We start from the raw sequence: 16420 nt of genomic DNA, 5'->3' as shown, positions 1-16420 counted from the left end.
TCAAGGACATTTTTACTATAATATATCCATAGATGTGATACAGATGGCAAAAAGTTTTTTTTTTTTCCAATATTAGGTGAAAACAGTCTTGCCTCATTTCACCAAAAATAAATAAATAAATAAAATAAAAAGGCTAATTATTAAGTGATCACAAAAAAGTAAAGGAAATTACTAAAGAAGTGCACCTGACGGGACCTTTAAGATTGATCCATACTACCATGCCTGGTTTCACATTTACAGATTCTCTGAGGATCACGCTCAAAAAATTATTTTGTCAATTCTCTTCTCAGATCAAAACTTGGACAACATGAAAAGCCCACTAATGGCAAGTTTGCATAAGCCATAGAACGTGATGTGCTGTCTAAAAACAGAAGACCACAAGAGGAAGAGTTGTTACTGCTGATATATTACACATCAGTCTTCAATCATCAATCTATGTCAGAAATGTAAAAATAGAAAAATGTACAAACCTTTCCCTGAAGTCAGATTTTGTTCATCTATCAGTCATCTGCAGATGACGAGCAACTTGAACAGACAAGAAAAGTTCACGCTTGACTCAAATGTCAAGTGAAAGATGTGGTATTCTTCTCTCTTTCTCTTTCTCTCCATGAGTTTAAATTCTAAAAACAATCTTCCACCGAACCCCTAAATGTTGATGTCAGAGCAAGTTTTGCCTCCAGATGTGTTTGTTTCCACTCTGACTGTGATTAACTTGGTGGTTTGGCTCATTTTTCTTTCTGCAGCACAACTGATCACATAAACTGCTCAGGCTTGACATCTTAAAAAAGAAAGAAAAAGAAATACAAGTGCTATCCTCACTAGATCAGACTGTTGTTAAATGTGTGCTGTTTACTCACCCACAAATGTTTTTGCTGGCATATTTCTGATAAGAACATATTGCATTCTAGTGCACACACAAAAACAAATATTCTTTTTTTATTTTTTCTTTAAAAGTGAAATAATCCACCGTCATAAAAATGAGTGAAAAGGAACATATGAAATATCTTCTCCACAGAAGTTCGTCAAAGAAGTTTCCAGAAAGGAAAAAAGACAGAATGCTGTTTTATATTTTATGTGACTTACAAATAATAGACACATTGGGGACAGTATAGCATTTAGTATACTACCCAAGTAAAGTGCAGTGTATGGAATGTGGAAGTTGGGGATCGAACCTGCAATCTCCAACCAGCTTTTCTTTTTTTTTTTTAAGATTTATTTAAATATAATTTCTATGCTTTTCACAGGCCATTTTATAATTTAAAATAAGGATTTTTTAAAATAAGTTAATTCATTTTGTTGGCTATTAACTCCACGTATAAAATCAAACACACACCCACTTATTTATCTCCATACAGCTCCCAAGCCTTATACATTCTTCTCAGCTTTTGCAGGTTGGGTTTCTGGACCTCCTGCAGGAAAAATGGGCCTTAATTACTCTCAGATCTTGGTGTTGTAGACTGCTTTCAATTCTAAATTGAGTTCAGATTTCAAATGTGCTGCTGCATTCTTGTACCCTCTGGTCTTTGTCCAAATGAAGGATGTCTACCAGCGGAACGATGGAAGGACGGCCGTGGGCGCACTGGAAAGGCAGCTGGCAAGAGGACAAGGAAGCTACCAGGCTTGAGCATTCATCTCTGCTCAGGGTGTCGTTGAATTTAATTGCACCTGTTCAATGCATACAAGTATAAGGACAACGTAAAACCAATACAAGACCATTATTACAAATAAAAATATGTGAACATAAGGCTGAAGAAGTCATTTTCTTTACCGTGACATGCGAGGGAGGCAAGCACTTTCAAAACGGTGAGAGGTAAAGTTCCTCTCACCCTGCCTGCTGAGCGGAGTAACTAAAACAAGAAAAAGAGACACCTCCCTTATCTAATCAGAATAACCACATCTGAGCAATGAAGAACTGCAAGAACCAGCAAAGATGGCTCCCATCTTACCTCAATCTGCTCTCGAAGATACTCCTGATGAGAAAGCAAGTAATGAGGTTAACAGACAATAAAGAGAACAGAACTGTAAAATTCTTATTTTATTGAAACATAAAGACACAATATAGGCTCTTACCTCAACGACAGACTTGATAACAGATGGTCTACCTCGCCTTAGCTCATTACTTTCCTTTTCCATAAAGCACAACGGTACCTTTCCAACAAACACCTGCTGAGTTGCTGCTTGTGAGAAAGTAACTTCCAGGCCTAAACTCCTTAAATGTGGCTGACAAGACCTGCAGGGAGATGAGTGTAAAATACAAATGTGATAAGTGGCAAGCTTTCAAACAAAACAACAAACAAGACAAATAATTCAGATCCACAACAAAGGTGCAACACAGCAGTCACCCTTATTGTCATCTATTTAACAGCACGGCCAGATCCTGTCATTATTAGATAAGCATTAAATAACCCAGCAGTAAGAGTTAAAAAGTAAATATTTTTCATGATTTACAGTAATTAAACTAAGATAACATTTTCACAAGTGAGGGAATAATGGAGCGGAGATAATAAAGCAGTCTGCTGTTCTAAAGAGAAATCTGAGCAAAACGATCAAGACTCTGGTTGACCTACTGTATTTTCTTACCCTCACCTATGGCCACTAAGGTAGTGGCCAGAAAAAAAGTAAAAGATTATGATTAAAAGCATCTAAAATTGTCTCTTTCACAGGTTGCTGGACTCTCCCTTAGAGATAAGCTGAGAATCCCAGTGAGGTGCTCGGAGTAGAGCTGCTGCTGCTGCTGCTGCTCATCATCAACAGGAGCCAAAGGAGGCAGTTCACGCGAGGAGATGAGATGTTTTTTTTACAAGTGGGTAGAGGCCCAGAGGCAGACCCAAGACCCACCGGAGAAATTGTATTTCACAGCGTCCTCCCAGAGGAGCTGGAGGAGGTTGTTGGGCCTACCTGCTTATGTTGCTACCTTCACAACCTGAACCCCAATAAATCGCAGCTGATGGATAAATGGATGCTACTGCATCAGCACCATTAATACTACTTATGTTAGAAATAATGTTACATTAAATTATTGACAAGATAATACAATAAATGTATTTAAACTATAGCATTTATCTATACATGTATTTGAACACAATGTATCACTGTTAGTGAAAGAGGATATCACTTTAGGAGCCTATAGATTGGTTACAACCCATTTAACAGCCTGTCCTAACTGCACGCGAGCGTCCGACTATCGCGTCGCACTGCGTGGCATCGGACGCTCTCTGTCCACACTGAAAGCGTTATGGGACCCCACGTTCTTTTGATTGACAGCTGAAACTTGCTTTTTAAAAGGCTGATTTATGGTTCCGTATTACACCAACGCAGACCCTACGGCGTAGGGTACGCGGCGACGCGCACAGTTCGGCGCGTGTCGCCGCGTACCCTACGCCGTCGATTTTACGCGGAACCATAAATCAGCCTTTATTCACCGCACTACCCGCCTGTGCGCTCCTGAAAGAAACTCCTAAAATAACTCCTAAAAGAGTAAAGAGACAAGTAAAAGATGGGTGAGTACTTGTAATCTTCCTATGTTTGTACTTTCTAAACAGAAAACAAGTTTGATATTGTGATATTTAAATGTTCTTCTATTTTCTTCCTGCCGCTCGCATTGAAAGCCGGTTGAAAGCGCTGTAGGAAACAGTCTTGGATGAGGAACGGCTGATCCAGTTAGTTGAAATGAGAAGTTATCTCTATGATACCTCCTCATTTCACTACAAAAACCTCAATAAAGTGGCAGAAAGAAATATTATCCTATTATTATATATTATCTTATTATATCTTATTATCTTATCAGAATCTTCCAGCTCCCTGGCGATCTCCCTCCAGCCAGCTGCCACTTTATTGAGGTTCTTGTATTGAAATGACTGTTTCCTACAGCACTTTCAACCGGCTTTTAACGCGAGCGACAGGAAGAAAATAGAAACAGGGCGTCTGACAAATGTTCAGCTCAAAACGGCGCGCCGCGTCGCGCTGCGTCACTCGCAGCAAGTTAGGACAGTCCAATAGAAAATAAAGCAATGGAAATGTTTTTGTCGCTGACGTTCGCTCGCGTCGCATGCAGTTAGGACACGGTGTAAGTATAAAATGTTTACAATTTGCCAATATAAAGCAATGCGATGCATTATAATACTGAGCGAATACCATAGTTCTCTAGATTCAGAATTCTGTAAACATTTGAGGTTCAGTTTGATGACATCACGAATAAGTTATTTTTAAAGTCTGGCTAACATTGGATCAGGTATATTTGACAATATAAACTTTTCACCATAGCGACAGAAGTCATGTAGCTTTAGAAATGAGTGACAGCTTAACAACACGCACAGCTCATAAGCAAGAAATGAAACAAATTACACTATTCCCCAGAACAAAGAATGTGGCTTCTAACTTCAAAGTGTTTTGGGTTTTAAAAAATGTCTTATTTTGCATTATTTCATCAACAGTTTGAACAAATGCATGTCAGAGCTTCATGTAGTGGCTGGTTGTTGTGTATATACATGACAACCTCACCTGAGCAGCCTTAGCTCCTCCTCCGTTACACTGATCTCCAGAGGTGGCACGATGGTTGATGAACACAGACGTTTCTCTCCGAGGACATCTGGGTCATCCTCATATGAATCTAAAACAGAACAGTTACTAGTAGATTATCACAACAAGATGCTCCAAAACAGAATGCATTTAACAATACTGCTGTGAATTGTTTGTCTTTTTTTTTTTCCTTTCACCTGCAACTAAGTTTTCAAGTCGAACTCTCTCATGTGCAGCGTGCTGGTCCACTAGCACAAGCAGGTTTCCTGAGATAAAAAAAAAAAGACAATTAAAATACACAGTGTCAGGAAAACGACTGCTGATGGTTTTTGAATTTCAATCCCTGCATACCTTCAGTTTCTTTGTCTTCTGCAGAATCGTCTTCACTCGTGTTGATAAGACAGGCAAGAAACTTTTTATCCACTTGATGAATAACCTACCAGGTAAATGCACAATAGTTCCATCATTTTACTTTATTCAAAATGGTCGAAGCTACAAATATGACTTTGGCCAGAACATAAATTTGCCTTCAACGTGTGAAACATGGCCTTAGAAAAGCGGTATGGAAACAGGATGTTGTGGATCTTTACGGCCAATCCATTAGCTTGTCCACTGGAAATATCCAGTCCAACCTGCCGGTAAAAAGAGTGTAATTCAATTGCCAAAAAATACAGGAATGAATATCAGAATAACCTTCATGACAGTACATACAGAAGCAGATAAGACAAGGAGATTATTTCAAATGTAAAATAAGACTGTTTACCACAGGAGGGCGAACAAATACAGGATTATTCCATTTAGAGTATAATAAAGACAATGAGTTGGAGCTTTCACCAGCACTATCTGTAAATATAAACAAGATAATACGAAATTGTTAAGTCATTGGGATAAATGATTAAACTATTAAGCCAAATGAACTATAAATAGTTTTTACATTGTGTCTGTTAATTCCCAAGATTAAACAAACTGCCATGTCTGTGAGGTACCTCTGAAATCAATTCCTGAGCTAATTACTCTGTCTGTCTTGGATTTAGGCAGGAAAGGCAAGACTAGGTCCATCTGAAATGGGTAACACGTGTATTCCATCCCTACAGTTCAGGGCAAAGGGACATGACAGTAAACAAACACCAGCCACAACACTCTCCTCACACCAAAACTCACATCCCAAAGTCTATGGAGTAAGATAACTTCCAAAAAGATGTGTCCATGTTATAACTATTCGTATTCGTAATGATAAACATTTGTATATAAATAAAAAAAGTTGTACCCAAAATTCTGCTGATGAGAAAATATGTTTCTTTATTTTTCTTATTTTTGTGAGGGGGATATACATTGTTTTTCGGCACTACCCTGTTCTCTATAACTGATATAACATGAATTACTCCTATGTGGGATCAATAAAGTTCTTATTTTTGCCATCTGAGAAAATTAAATGTATTATATTTGGTGCCTAACTGTTTCCCAAGTATATTAGTGCGTGTGTGAATGAATAAATGAGACGTAAAACCTAAATTTCTTTGTAGAAAGGCGCTTTATGAAAATAAGTCCATTTACTTGTATTAGTTTACAACGCAGTCTTGCCACATCCAATATGGCGGTGACGTTGACGTACGGCTCAGCACTCGATGGGGCGTCTACGTATATATGTCTATGCTGTGACCTGCCTGTGACGTCATTTCAACAGTTTTTCGACTCGTACCCATAAACTTGAATTCGTGTTCACAGTGAAGACTCGTAGTCGTAGAAATTAGAGTTGTATTCACAAGACTTTGCACTCACAGCTTTTAGATTCATACTCACATAAAAACAATCCTAACCCTAATAATTTATCAGACTCATGTGTGTGACAGCAGAATTTTGGGTAAAACGTTTTTATTTACATACAAATGTTTATCATTACGAATACGAATAGTTATAACATGGACAGATCTTTTTGGAAGTTATCTTACTCCATAAAAGTCCCGTTTCCAGTGCATATCACGTGTGTAATGAAGTGCACTAACTCACCCATCTCAGAGATGACACTGACTGCCATATTGGTGACATCAGACGTGCAGTGCACTTGGGTTTCTTCTGTGGCCGGCTCCTCGTATCTGCTGAGCCCGGTCATTCTGTTCACATAAACAGTCTTTCCAACAGACATGTCATAGTGATGAAGCCAGTCACTTGACATGGTTGCTTCATCATTCACAGTGGGCTGTGGATCGGTGCTGCACCCCAAGTTCGGCCCAACATCCTCAGAATCCACAAGATTCAGATTTTTGTTCTCATCTTGGGCAGCATCACAGATTTCCTCCTCCGAGGTTTTCTTGGGTGCAGACAGTGAGGCTTCTGAATATTCTGACCTATGTTGTTTTAAATGGAAAAGTTTAGCAGCTAACGATATCTTACTTCTCTTCTGAGCTTTAATAGTTGAAAGGGATGGTGGGTTTTGGAGGAGGCTTTTTTTCACCTCTTCTTCTTGTGTTCCTGTCAACTCACCCACTTGAGAATCATCTTGTCGAACAGCCAAACTTGAAGGATTTAAAACAAAACCGTCTGCAAGAGGAAGTATATTCTCGTTCTCAAAATGAGGAAGTGTTATTTTTTTTTCATCTGATTTGACATATATTCGTCGGAACTTGTCCAGAGATCCAGACTCCCTGAATGTTGACAATTTCTGACAGGGAACAGCTCTGGAAATCTTCGAGGGGACACCAGGATCAAAGTCTCTGCAGGCCTTCTGTGAGGATCTCTCTTGGACTGCTTCCAGCGAGATTTTACGTTTGGATGCAAAGGAGTTTTTCTCACACTTTGCAGCTGGATCTTGAAACACAGGGCAGCTGGTTTGGGTGACGTTTGGAATCTGCAGACTCGTGTGAATGAAAGGATCAGACAATCTGATCTTCCTGTGGCTTGCCGGTTGTTCATTATAACCTGCATCAGCTTGAACTGGTTGAACAAGGTTGTGGAAGGATTTTACATTACTGTTGGACATATCGCTGGTTAATTCTGCATCTTGTTCATCTGTTATGTGTGATACTTTCATACCATCAACAGGTTCTCTGAATGTTGCCTCCTCTTTATCATTTATAGTAACAGTTTCAGGCTCTGAATCACTGTGCAGCATCTGTTCCAACACATTTCCAGCTTCAACTTTGCTCTCTATCAGATCAGACTCCAGACAAACCCTTTCATTTGTGTTTTTACGATGAACAAATTCAGATGCCAGTTTCATTCCAACGCTGGCGTCCAGTGTAGAAGCACCGACAGTTGCTTGATCGGCTTTGTCCACAGCCTCTTCTTGATCTGGTATGCAAGCGCCAAACAGTTTTGGAGAAACAGAGTCTAAATCATCCTGAGAAAACCCAGTCATCAAATTCTCCCTCCTCAGGAAAGCTTTGACTGCTTCTTCAACACATAGCAAAACACCATCCCAATCTTTGAACTCTATTAGAGTTTTGGCAGGCTCAAGACAAATGTCATACTCCGAGTAGGAGCATTTAATGTTGATGACATAAACCCCAAAGAGCTCATTGTTTCGTTTGTGCTTTGGACTCCTGATGACGGACTGCCCGTCCGGACTGTCACTTTTCAAGTTTGAACAGCTCAGTCTGCGCAGGAGAAGGTTCAACAGCTTGTGTATACGTGTTTTCAGCAGCAGTCTGTCATTCACATACAGGAACTGTAAACTGTTGTTGTAGTGTCCCTCTTTGCCCAGGTGACCGGCCACTTCAAATTGCTTGTGCGTGTAGCTGATTTCTCCCAGTTTCTCTGCCCGTGCAAGGCCGTGAATCTGGACAAACCTGTGATACGTGTCCCTGGCTTTGGAGAGCTGCACCATCATGGCCCCGGTGCAGTCGTTCCTCAGGGTGAAGGACACAGAGGGGTGCATGAGGGACACGGCCTCCACCCTATGTCTGATCCTCTCCCCCTCCAGCACAGCATCCACCCTCTTCCTCCGCACTGGCATGTTGTGGAAGAAGTTACAGATAATAACAGTGGTTCCTGCAGAGGGTCGAGAAGTCTCAGCCTCAAACACAGGCAACCCCTTTCCATCTTTGAACAGTTTGACGTGTGTTTTCACTGACAATCTGGTTCGGGATGAGATTTCAACCAGTGTGGATAAAGAGATGATGCTGGCCAGAGCTTCTCCTCTGAAGCCATACCAGCTCAGGTTGTCCAGGTCTGCAACAGAGCTGCATTTGCTGGTGTGGTATCTGTTTCCCACTTGCTCCATGTCATCCAGGGCCATGCCAGCGCCGTTATCGACCACGTGGACTGTAAAAGCCTGCAGGTCCATGCGCACCCCGATACACGTGGCCCCGGCATCGCAGCTGTTCAGGACCAGCTCCTCCACGCACTGCTGCACCGACGGGAGGGACACGCCGGAGCGGAGCCGGCCCTGCACTGCTGTGGGCAAACACTTAATCATAAGGGTTATAATCAGGGTTAGAAAACTGACAGTTGTGCTGATTTAGTGGGAACCCGGGCAGTTTTTTGCTGCAAAAAACATCCAACGCGTCGTTGTTTAACGGTTAGTTAAAAGGAAATGTTAAAAGGAATGTTGGAAATACCTCAGCTGTTGTTTACAGTCAATGTGGTACAAAAAAAAAAAAAACAGACGACCTCTTCCGTTTGCAACGAGCCACTTGAGCGAATACTATTGCCATCTCCTGGTTGGCGCTAGATTGGATCAGCCTTGAGTCCCGAGTGAACGATTCCTGCTGCGTCCCTCCGGCTGATCCAATTAAACCTGAATCCGCGTTAAATCGACGCACACCCTACGCCGTAGGGTACGGCGAAGGGTGCGCGGCGACGCGCAACGTACGGTGCGTGTCGCCGCGTATCCTACGACGTATGTTCTGCGTTGGTGTAACGCGGAACCATAAATCAGCCTTTATGGAAGGAGGAGGCGCTGGATGGTGCGTTCCGGTTAACTCGGAAAGTACAGGCGCAAAAAGTTGATGCTGTCATTGTATAAACTTGCAGAGGTGTCAAAAGTATTCACATTCATTACTCAGGTAGAAGTATAGATACTAGAGTTTAAAAATACTCCTGTAGAAGTTGAAGTATCAACTCAAGTTTTTTACTCAAGTAAAAGTATAAAAGTACTGGTTTCAAAACTACTTAAAGTATAAAGTAAAAGTAATGTAAGGGGGGAAAAAGCCATTAAGGACAAAAGCCATTGAAAATGAATGCATCTTAGTATAATGCAAATATATTAAAGAACCATATATGTGTACTATTGAGCATTAACATGTGTTTCAGAGAGCAGGAGATATGATGACTAGTTGCCTATGTATTGTAATGGTGCAAAAAGTCAAACTTCAGAGGCATGTTACCATTTATCCTAACCTTTATTGGAATGTACATCCAAGTTTAGTTGCAGGAATCTGACGGCAACAGATGTAAGAACAAAACTGGACAAGAACATCTGAAACAACCAGAACCAGAACAACCACTATCCAGATGGAGCAATTTAACTGGATAGTTTTTTTTTAAAGGCCGAAATGAAATAGAGTAACTAGGCTGTTTTTAAAATGTAAGGAGTAAAAAGTACAAATAATTGCGTGAAAATGTAAGGAGTAAAAGTAAAAAGTCATCTCAAAAATAATGACTCCAGTGAAGTATAGATAACCAAAATTTCTACTTAAGTAAGGTAACGAAGTATTTGTACTTCGTTACTTGACACCTCTGTAAACTTGGTACCGCTTTGGTATCATTTTGTGTTGTCTATATATCAAACATAACTTGTACATACATGCTTTTATCAATACAAACGTGTTTACATAATGTCAAATAGGTTTCATAAAAAAAAACACATTTATTGCAATTTTAGTAGCTATATTTATGTAGTATTTTTGCTAAAACATTATATTCTATATAGTCTTTGTGGCTTTTTTTAATTTTATTCATATGCACAATGATAAAACAGTAATTATATTAACAATACAAGGACAAATAATTGTACAAGAGAGGAAAAGAAGCCCAAAGGGCTTATAAAAATCCTCCCCCTCAATACAAAATCACAAAAACGAATCAATCAATAGAAAAAGAAAAGAAAGGAAAAAGAAAAAGTAAAAGAAACAAAGAAAAACACAATAAACACACAAACAAAAAATATCCATAAAATGGCAATTTCATTTCAATTAGAATAGCCTATTAATTTTGCCTAGATAAGAGATACCCCACCAAGCTGGTCCTAAACATTTTTAAAGATGATGCAAACTTAAGAGACCTATCTAAAGAGTTCCAGAGTTGAGGGCCATGAAATTTGATAAAGGATTTGTGACTGGAGGTACGAAAAAGAGGTAAATGAAAGTTCTTCCGACCTCTAACTGAATAAGAGTGAATATCTGATGATAACAGAAAACAATTATGAAAAGTGCCTGGAATGTCTTGTTTGGAATGAATGAACTTAAACATGAACAGGCATGTTTGAAACATATTAATAGAAAAAATTGATAATAATTTAATTTTGCTAAATAAGGGTGCAGAAGGTGCTTGATGAGTAGAATATGAAATCATTCTCAAAAAATCTTTTCTGAATTAAAAATAATTGATTAAGGTACGAAGAATAAGAAGTGCCCCAAACAATGTTGCAATATGTCAAGTATGGATAAATTAGACTATAATATAATATCATGAGACAGGACTGCTTAACTAAGAAAGAAACTCTTCTAATAATGCCATAGGACAATAATATTTTTTTTGCATACATATTCAATATGTTTTCCCCAGGACAATCTTTCATCCACTAGTACACCAAGAAATTTTACACATGAAACTTGTTGGATTTCAATATTATTAATTTGGAGCTTTAAATCCTGCTCAGGAAAAATTGTGTTTTTGTTTCTAAAAAGAATATAATTTGATTTATTTATATTCAAGGAAAGCTTGTTCATCTGAAACCATCTTGAGGCGTATTCCAACATGGTATTGGCATTTCTGATTAAACATTCAAAGTTAGAGTGAGACATGGCAAAGTTAGTATCGTCCGCAAATAAAATGGGCAGGGAGGACTCAGACATTACAGCAAAATCATTAATAAAAATTAGAAACAGAAGAGGCCCGAGAATTGACCCTTGAGGCACACCGTAACATAATTTTTCTTTCTTAGATTCATGACCATTAAGACAAACATATTGTTCACTGTTGCAAAGGTAATCTTTAAACCATTTGATCACAACATCTTGAAGACCATATCTATGGAGTTTTGACAAGAGAATACCATGGTCAACGGTGTCAAACCCTTTTGAGAGATCCTCAGTGTTGATATAGCTTTTAATGTGTACACTACAACATACTATTTTAAAAAGTTTGCGATATCCATCTTTAAAAGTGTAGATGTAAAAGGTTAATTGCATTTGGAATACCAGTTAATGTTGCTTTATCATTGGCCTTAGACGTCTCCTGCATGTTTTAGATGTCTCCTTGCATCAACACACCTGATTCTAATTAATGATCGTCATCAGCTTCTCATTCAGGTACAAGTGTGTTAGTGCAGGGGTCACCAACCCTGGTCCTCCAGGGCCGGTGTCCTGCATGTTTTAGATGTTTCCCTGCTTTAACACACCTGATTCTAATTAATCATCGTCATCAGCTTGTCATCCAGGGCTGCACAGTTCTGTTAATGACACAGTCACTTGTATCATGGTGCAATGAAGCAGGGAAACATCTAAAACCTGCAGGGACACCGGCCCTTGAGGACCAGGGTTGGTGACCCCTGTGTTAGTGACACAGTCCTTTGTATCAGGGTGTAAAGAAGCAGGGAAACATCTAACATGCAGGACTGCGGCTCTCTAGGACCAGGGTTCCCTACCCCTGGTTTAAATGTACAAGTGCCAGAGAAACATGTCAGTGTGACAATGAGCTAGCATTCATAATACCCAAGCAGCCAAAGATAAATTAACATAATTAACTTTGTTACCAATATATTTGATGTTATCACAGATCGGTCCCAACTGTTACCGTCAGCACATTTTCTGTGGGAAGCATGACTGATTTTAATTGGGACTTTCCTGGGTATGTTAATTTTGATAGAGGAGAAATTATACATTCCTCTCAGAATTCACCCATAGTGCTGAAATGATACAGAATGAAGTCAAACAAATAGAATTTACATATCCATCAGGCTTGTTCTTAACACTTAACGCTACTGCACTGACAAACCTGCCTCTGAAGTTCTGAAGTCGTCCCTGACAGCTATGCTTTCTGTGCTACAACTGACAAAATACATTTAAAAAAAACACCACACACATTACATTTCCCTTTGTTGCAGTCATTACAATAAAATCCAAACAACAATAGGCATACTGGAGGATTTTATTTTATTTTTTTTACATTTATTAATGTAATTATATTCATAGTATTAGTAATATATTATATTGGAAGTTAATAAAGCTCCAACACATAAGGTATACATATGTATACTTGACTCCAGTTGTTTAAATACAACTTATAAATTAAAAAAAACGAAATAAATAAATAATTTTCATCCATGTTAATATTAGAGGCACAGTCAAGAGGTAATTTTATCTTACTATGTTAAAAGATGAGTGTTCCAGGCTTTGAACTACTTTTTCATTGCTAAACTCCGCCTTAGTTATGTGTGAATTGGGGCTCCCCGTGGATCTCAGCCATTCTTGCATTTCTTTCACTTTGCTGCGTGGACCTTGTAGCTGCCCCTGGACAGTCCCTGCTTCTGTGTTTTGGACCCATCCAACGAGACCAAGTTTCTTCCCTTCAGCCTGGACAATGAAAGAAATCAAATGTTATTATAGTAAATATGGCAAAGCTGAAAAAGGTCTAAGGAAAACGATACAGGAGGAACATAGTTGTTCAGACTAAGGTCCTTTGTGGAAAAAAAATGGCTAATGATTAATACTAGCAATATATAATGTTTTACTTTTTTTTTCTTTAACAGTTATTTTCTCCTCATTTTTATTGGCTGCAAAGTACAATTGAGCAGTTTTAAGTATATATTTATACTGTTATTTTCCATATGTTGTTTGAACACATTCAAATGCTGCAGTTATACCTGTCAAATCTAATGAAACACAACAGCTCTGCATGACGACACATTACCCACTTCAGCCCTAATGATAAACATAAAGCAACTGGATGTATTTTTCAGCTTTAGTTTTTTAAAACATTTTTTTTAAATGCCTATGATCAACCTTTAATTCTTAACGTGGATTTTCATTCTGATCAAATATCTATTTTCCCTAATTTTAGAATAGAATAGAATAGAAAGCCTTTATTATCATTATACTGGTACAATGAGATTAGGGAGCAGCTCCGTAAAAGTGCACACATGCAAAAACTATGTAAACAAGTCAAGACTGTAAACAACAAAATGGGAAACATTAACATAAATATATATATATATATATATATATATATATATATATATATATATATATATATATATATATATATATATATATACATACACACACTATAAAAAATGAGTGAATGGGAGAATAACAATGTACATGAATAAGTGGAAGAATATTGCACATAGAGAATAGATGAATTATATATTCATAATAGATGAATTTGATGCTGGGCTTTGCCAATATAAAAGACAGGCCAGTTGAAAAAATGTTTGTGATAAAGCTTCAAAAGCTTATTGAATATGGGTGGCAAAGAAGGTCAAACTTCAAGCTTTAGAAATGAACCAAGTCTCAAATACAAAAAAGAAATTTTGACAAGCCAGCCTTGATTGTCAATGTCAAACTTACTTGAGTGTATTTACGAAAAAATACACCTTGTACTCTGCCAAAAATTTCATAGTCCACAGAAATCAGGTCTTCATTGGACATAACGACCTAGACAGAGACAAAAACATGCATTGTGTTATAGAGGCATCAGCATCAATAGAGGCTAAATTACAGCTACAGGCTAAACTAAACATTAGTTCATGTTTAAGCAGTTTAAAGCCTAGATAATTAACAATTCACCCTCGAAGTCATGCCGTATGGACACATGTAAAACTCGTATTCTGTAAGATAATTCACCTTATAGTTGTGTTGCACCTTGTATTGATGAGTCGAAAGATCTCGATTCAAAGCAACTCCGGTCAGCAGGAAGTGACGTTTGAGAGGCCAATCAGAGGGAGCTTACCCGGCAACAAATAACAAAATAAAATAAAATGAAATGAAATGAAATAAAATAAAATAAAATAAAATAAAATAAAATAAAATAAAATAAAATAAAATAAAATAAAATAAAATAAAATAAAATAAAATAAAATAAAATAAAATAAAATAAAATAACCACTATATAGGACTGTCTCAGAAAATTAGAATAATGTGATAAAAATCTTTATTTTCTGTAATGCAATTAAAAAAACAAAAATGTCATACATTCTGGATTCATTCCAAATCAACTGAAATATTGCAAGCCTTTTATTATTTTAATATAGCTAATTATGGCTTACAGTTTAAGATTAAGATTCCCAGAATATTCTAATTTTTTTAGATAGGATAGTTGAGTTTTCTTAAGCTGTAATCCATGATCAGCAATATTAAAATAATAAAAGGCTTGCAATATTTCAGTTGATGTGTAATGAATCCAGAATGTATGACATTTTTGCATTACAGAAAATAAAGGACTTTATCACAATATTCTAATTTTCTGAGACAGTCCTGTATACTTTCTAGCGCCTGAGAAGAGACCCAGTGAGAAGCAGAGACAAGCAAGGTCAGGGGACAGAAGATGGAAAAAGGAATAAAAGTGAAGTACTGCAGATGAGATTCCAAGTCCACCAGAGTGATCTAGGCAGAAGAGTGTGCAGAAATCTGTTAACAGACTTTTTTTTTTAATTGAACCTTTTTTTAACCAGGAATGTCCCATTGAGATTAAAAACCTGTCCTGGCCAAGAGGCAGCAAAAAGTTACAGTTTCAAAAAAGTAAAATGAAATATAAATTAGATAAAACAGTTACAGGTAAAGGAGGCTGTCTAGAGTCTGGATTTAAAGACGTGAACTCCCATGTTAACAGAACCAAAAGATCACCCATACCAGAAGCCAGTTAGATGCTTGATGTCACCACTGAGCTACTGACTACTAGTTACCCTGTAGAACTTTACAGACTGGATTTCACATAACTCTGCTTAAAACAATCTATGCAGAGCATCTTAAAATGTATTAATCTATTTATCTGGCATATGCATGCAGACTTTTACTCTGAACTGAGGTCTTCATGGTGTAAACCCATCTATCAACTTGGATGGTGCCAAGAATAGAAAGCCTGGCTGGTGAACTATTCCTAATAAGTCGGCTTTAGCAGAGTATCAACCCACCCATAACTATTGTGTGAGTGGACTTACAACTCACAAGCTTGAACCTTCCTTCATTTGCATCCAAGGAGCAGAGTAGCTAACATTCCCTGCGCCCCGTCCATGCTCTACCCATTTATGTTGATCGTATTCAGAACATGCAACTTTGTGATCAGTTGCTTGATTGTTTTGCCAATCCAGTCAGCGGTAAAGCCTTATGCAAGTGGAGGCTCTCTTACTCGATTGTGGAGACAATTTCTTTTATTTTCAGAAGCATGTATATACATCCCACATTAAATCTGTTGTACTGGGTAAACTGACTGAAAGGGAACAAAATGTTTTGTCTATAACTTCTGCTCTTTGGAGAAGTATAACCTTCGTCTCACAGTACAGTGGGGATTGGTGAAGAGCTGCTATCTAAGTGAAGGATGAGCGTGATGACAGCTGTATTTAAGTGTGGGCAGAGCCTTCCTTATCAATTGCCTAAAGGTGTGATTCAAGGTGTCTTCAGTCCGGACAAACGAAGGTTTGATATCCCATACATGTGTTTTACCTCAGTTGTCGACTTCAGGAAGCAGAAGTTACAGACTTGACATTTTAAGTGTAAGGAAATAAGTACATATTTTGAAACTTAAA

General features: G+C 38.0%; 2 protein-coding genes across 2 annotated transcripts; both read right to left on the bottom strand.

Moving 5' to 3' along the window:
• Positions 1–1107: 1107 nt before the first annotated feature.
• mlh3 (mutL homolog 3 (E. coli)) lies at positions 1108–8932 on the bottom strand. The gene is made up of 12 exons (XM_061743839.1): positions 6526–8932; positions 5505–5606; positions 5282–5361; positions 5046–5150; positions 4870–4954; positions 4716–4784; positions 4501–4609; positions 2071–2230; positions 1947–1970; positions 1769–1847; positions 1514–1665; positions 1108–1409 (listed from the first exon to the last, which is right to left on the bottom strand). Exons 1-12 carry the CDS (start codon positions 8930–8932, stop codon positions 1338–1340), a joined length of 3444 nt encoding a protein of 1147 aa, XP_061599823.1. The 3' UTR covers positions 1108–1337.
• A 3874-nt stretch (positions 8933–12806) lies between these two features.
• acyp1 (acylphosphatase 1, erythrocyte (common) type) lies at positions 12807–14512 on the bottom strand. The gene is made up of 3 exons (XM_061743620.1): positions 14466–14512; positions 14247–14333; positions 12807–13250 (listed from the first exon to the last, which is right to left on the bottom strand). Exons 1-3 carry the CDS (start codon positions 14490–14492, stop codon positions 13035–13037), a joined length of 330 nt encoding a protein of 109 aa, XP_061599604.1. The 5' UTR covers positions 14493–14512; the 3' UTR covers positions 12807–13034.
• Positions 14513–16420: the final 1908 nt, after the last annotated feature.

This window comes from Cololabis saira, chromosome 16, assembly GCF_033807715.1.
Source record: "Cololabis saira isolate AMF1-May2022 chromosome 16, fColSai1.1, whole genome shotgun sequence".
In the NCBI taxonomy this organism is placed as follows: domain Eukaryota; kingdom Metazoa; phylum Chordata; class Actinopteri; order Beloniformes; family Belonidae; genus Cololabis; species Cololabis saira.
This window is presented reverse-complemented; position numbering and strand designations above follow the sequence as displayed.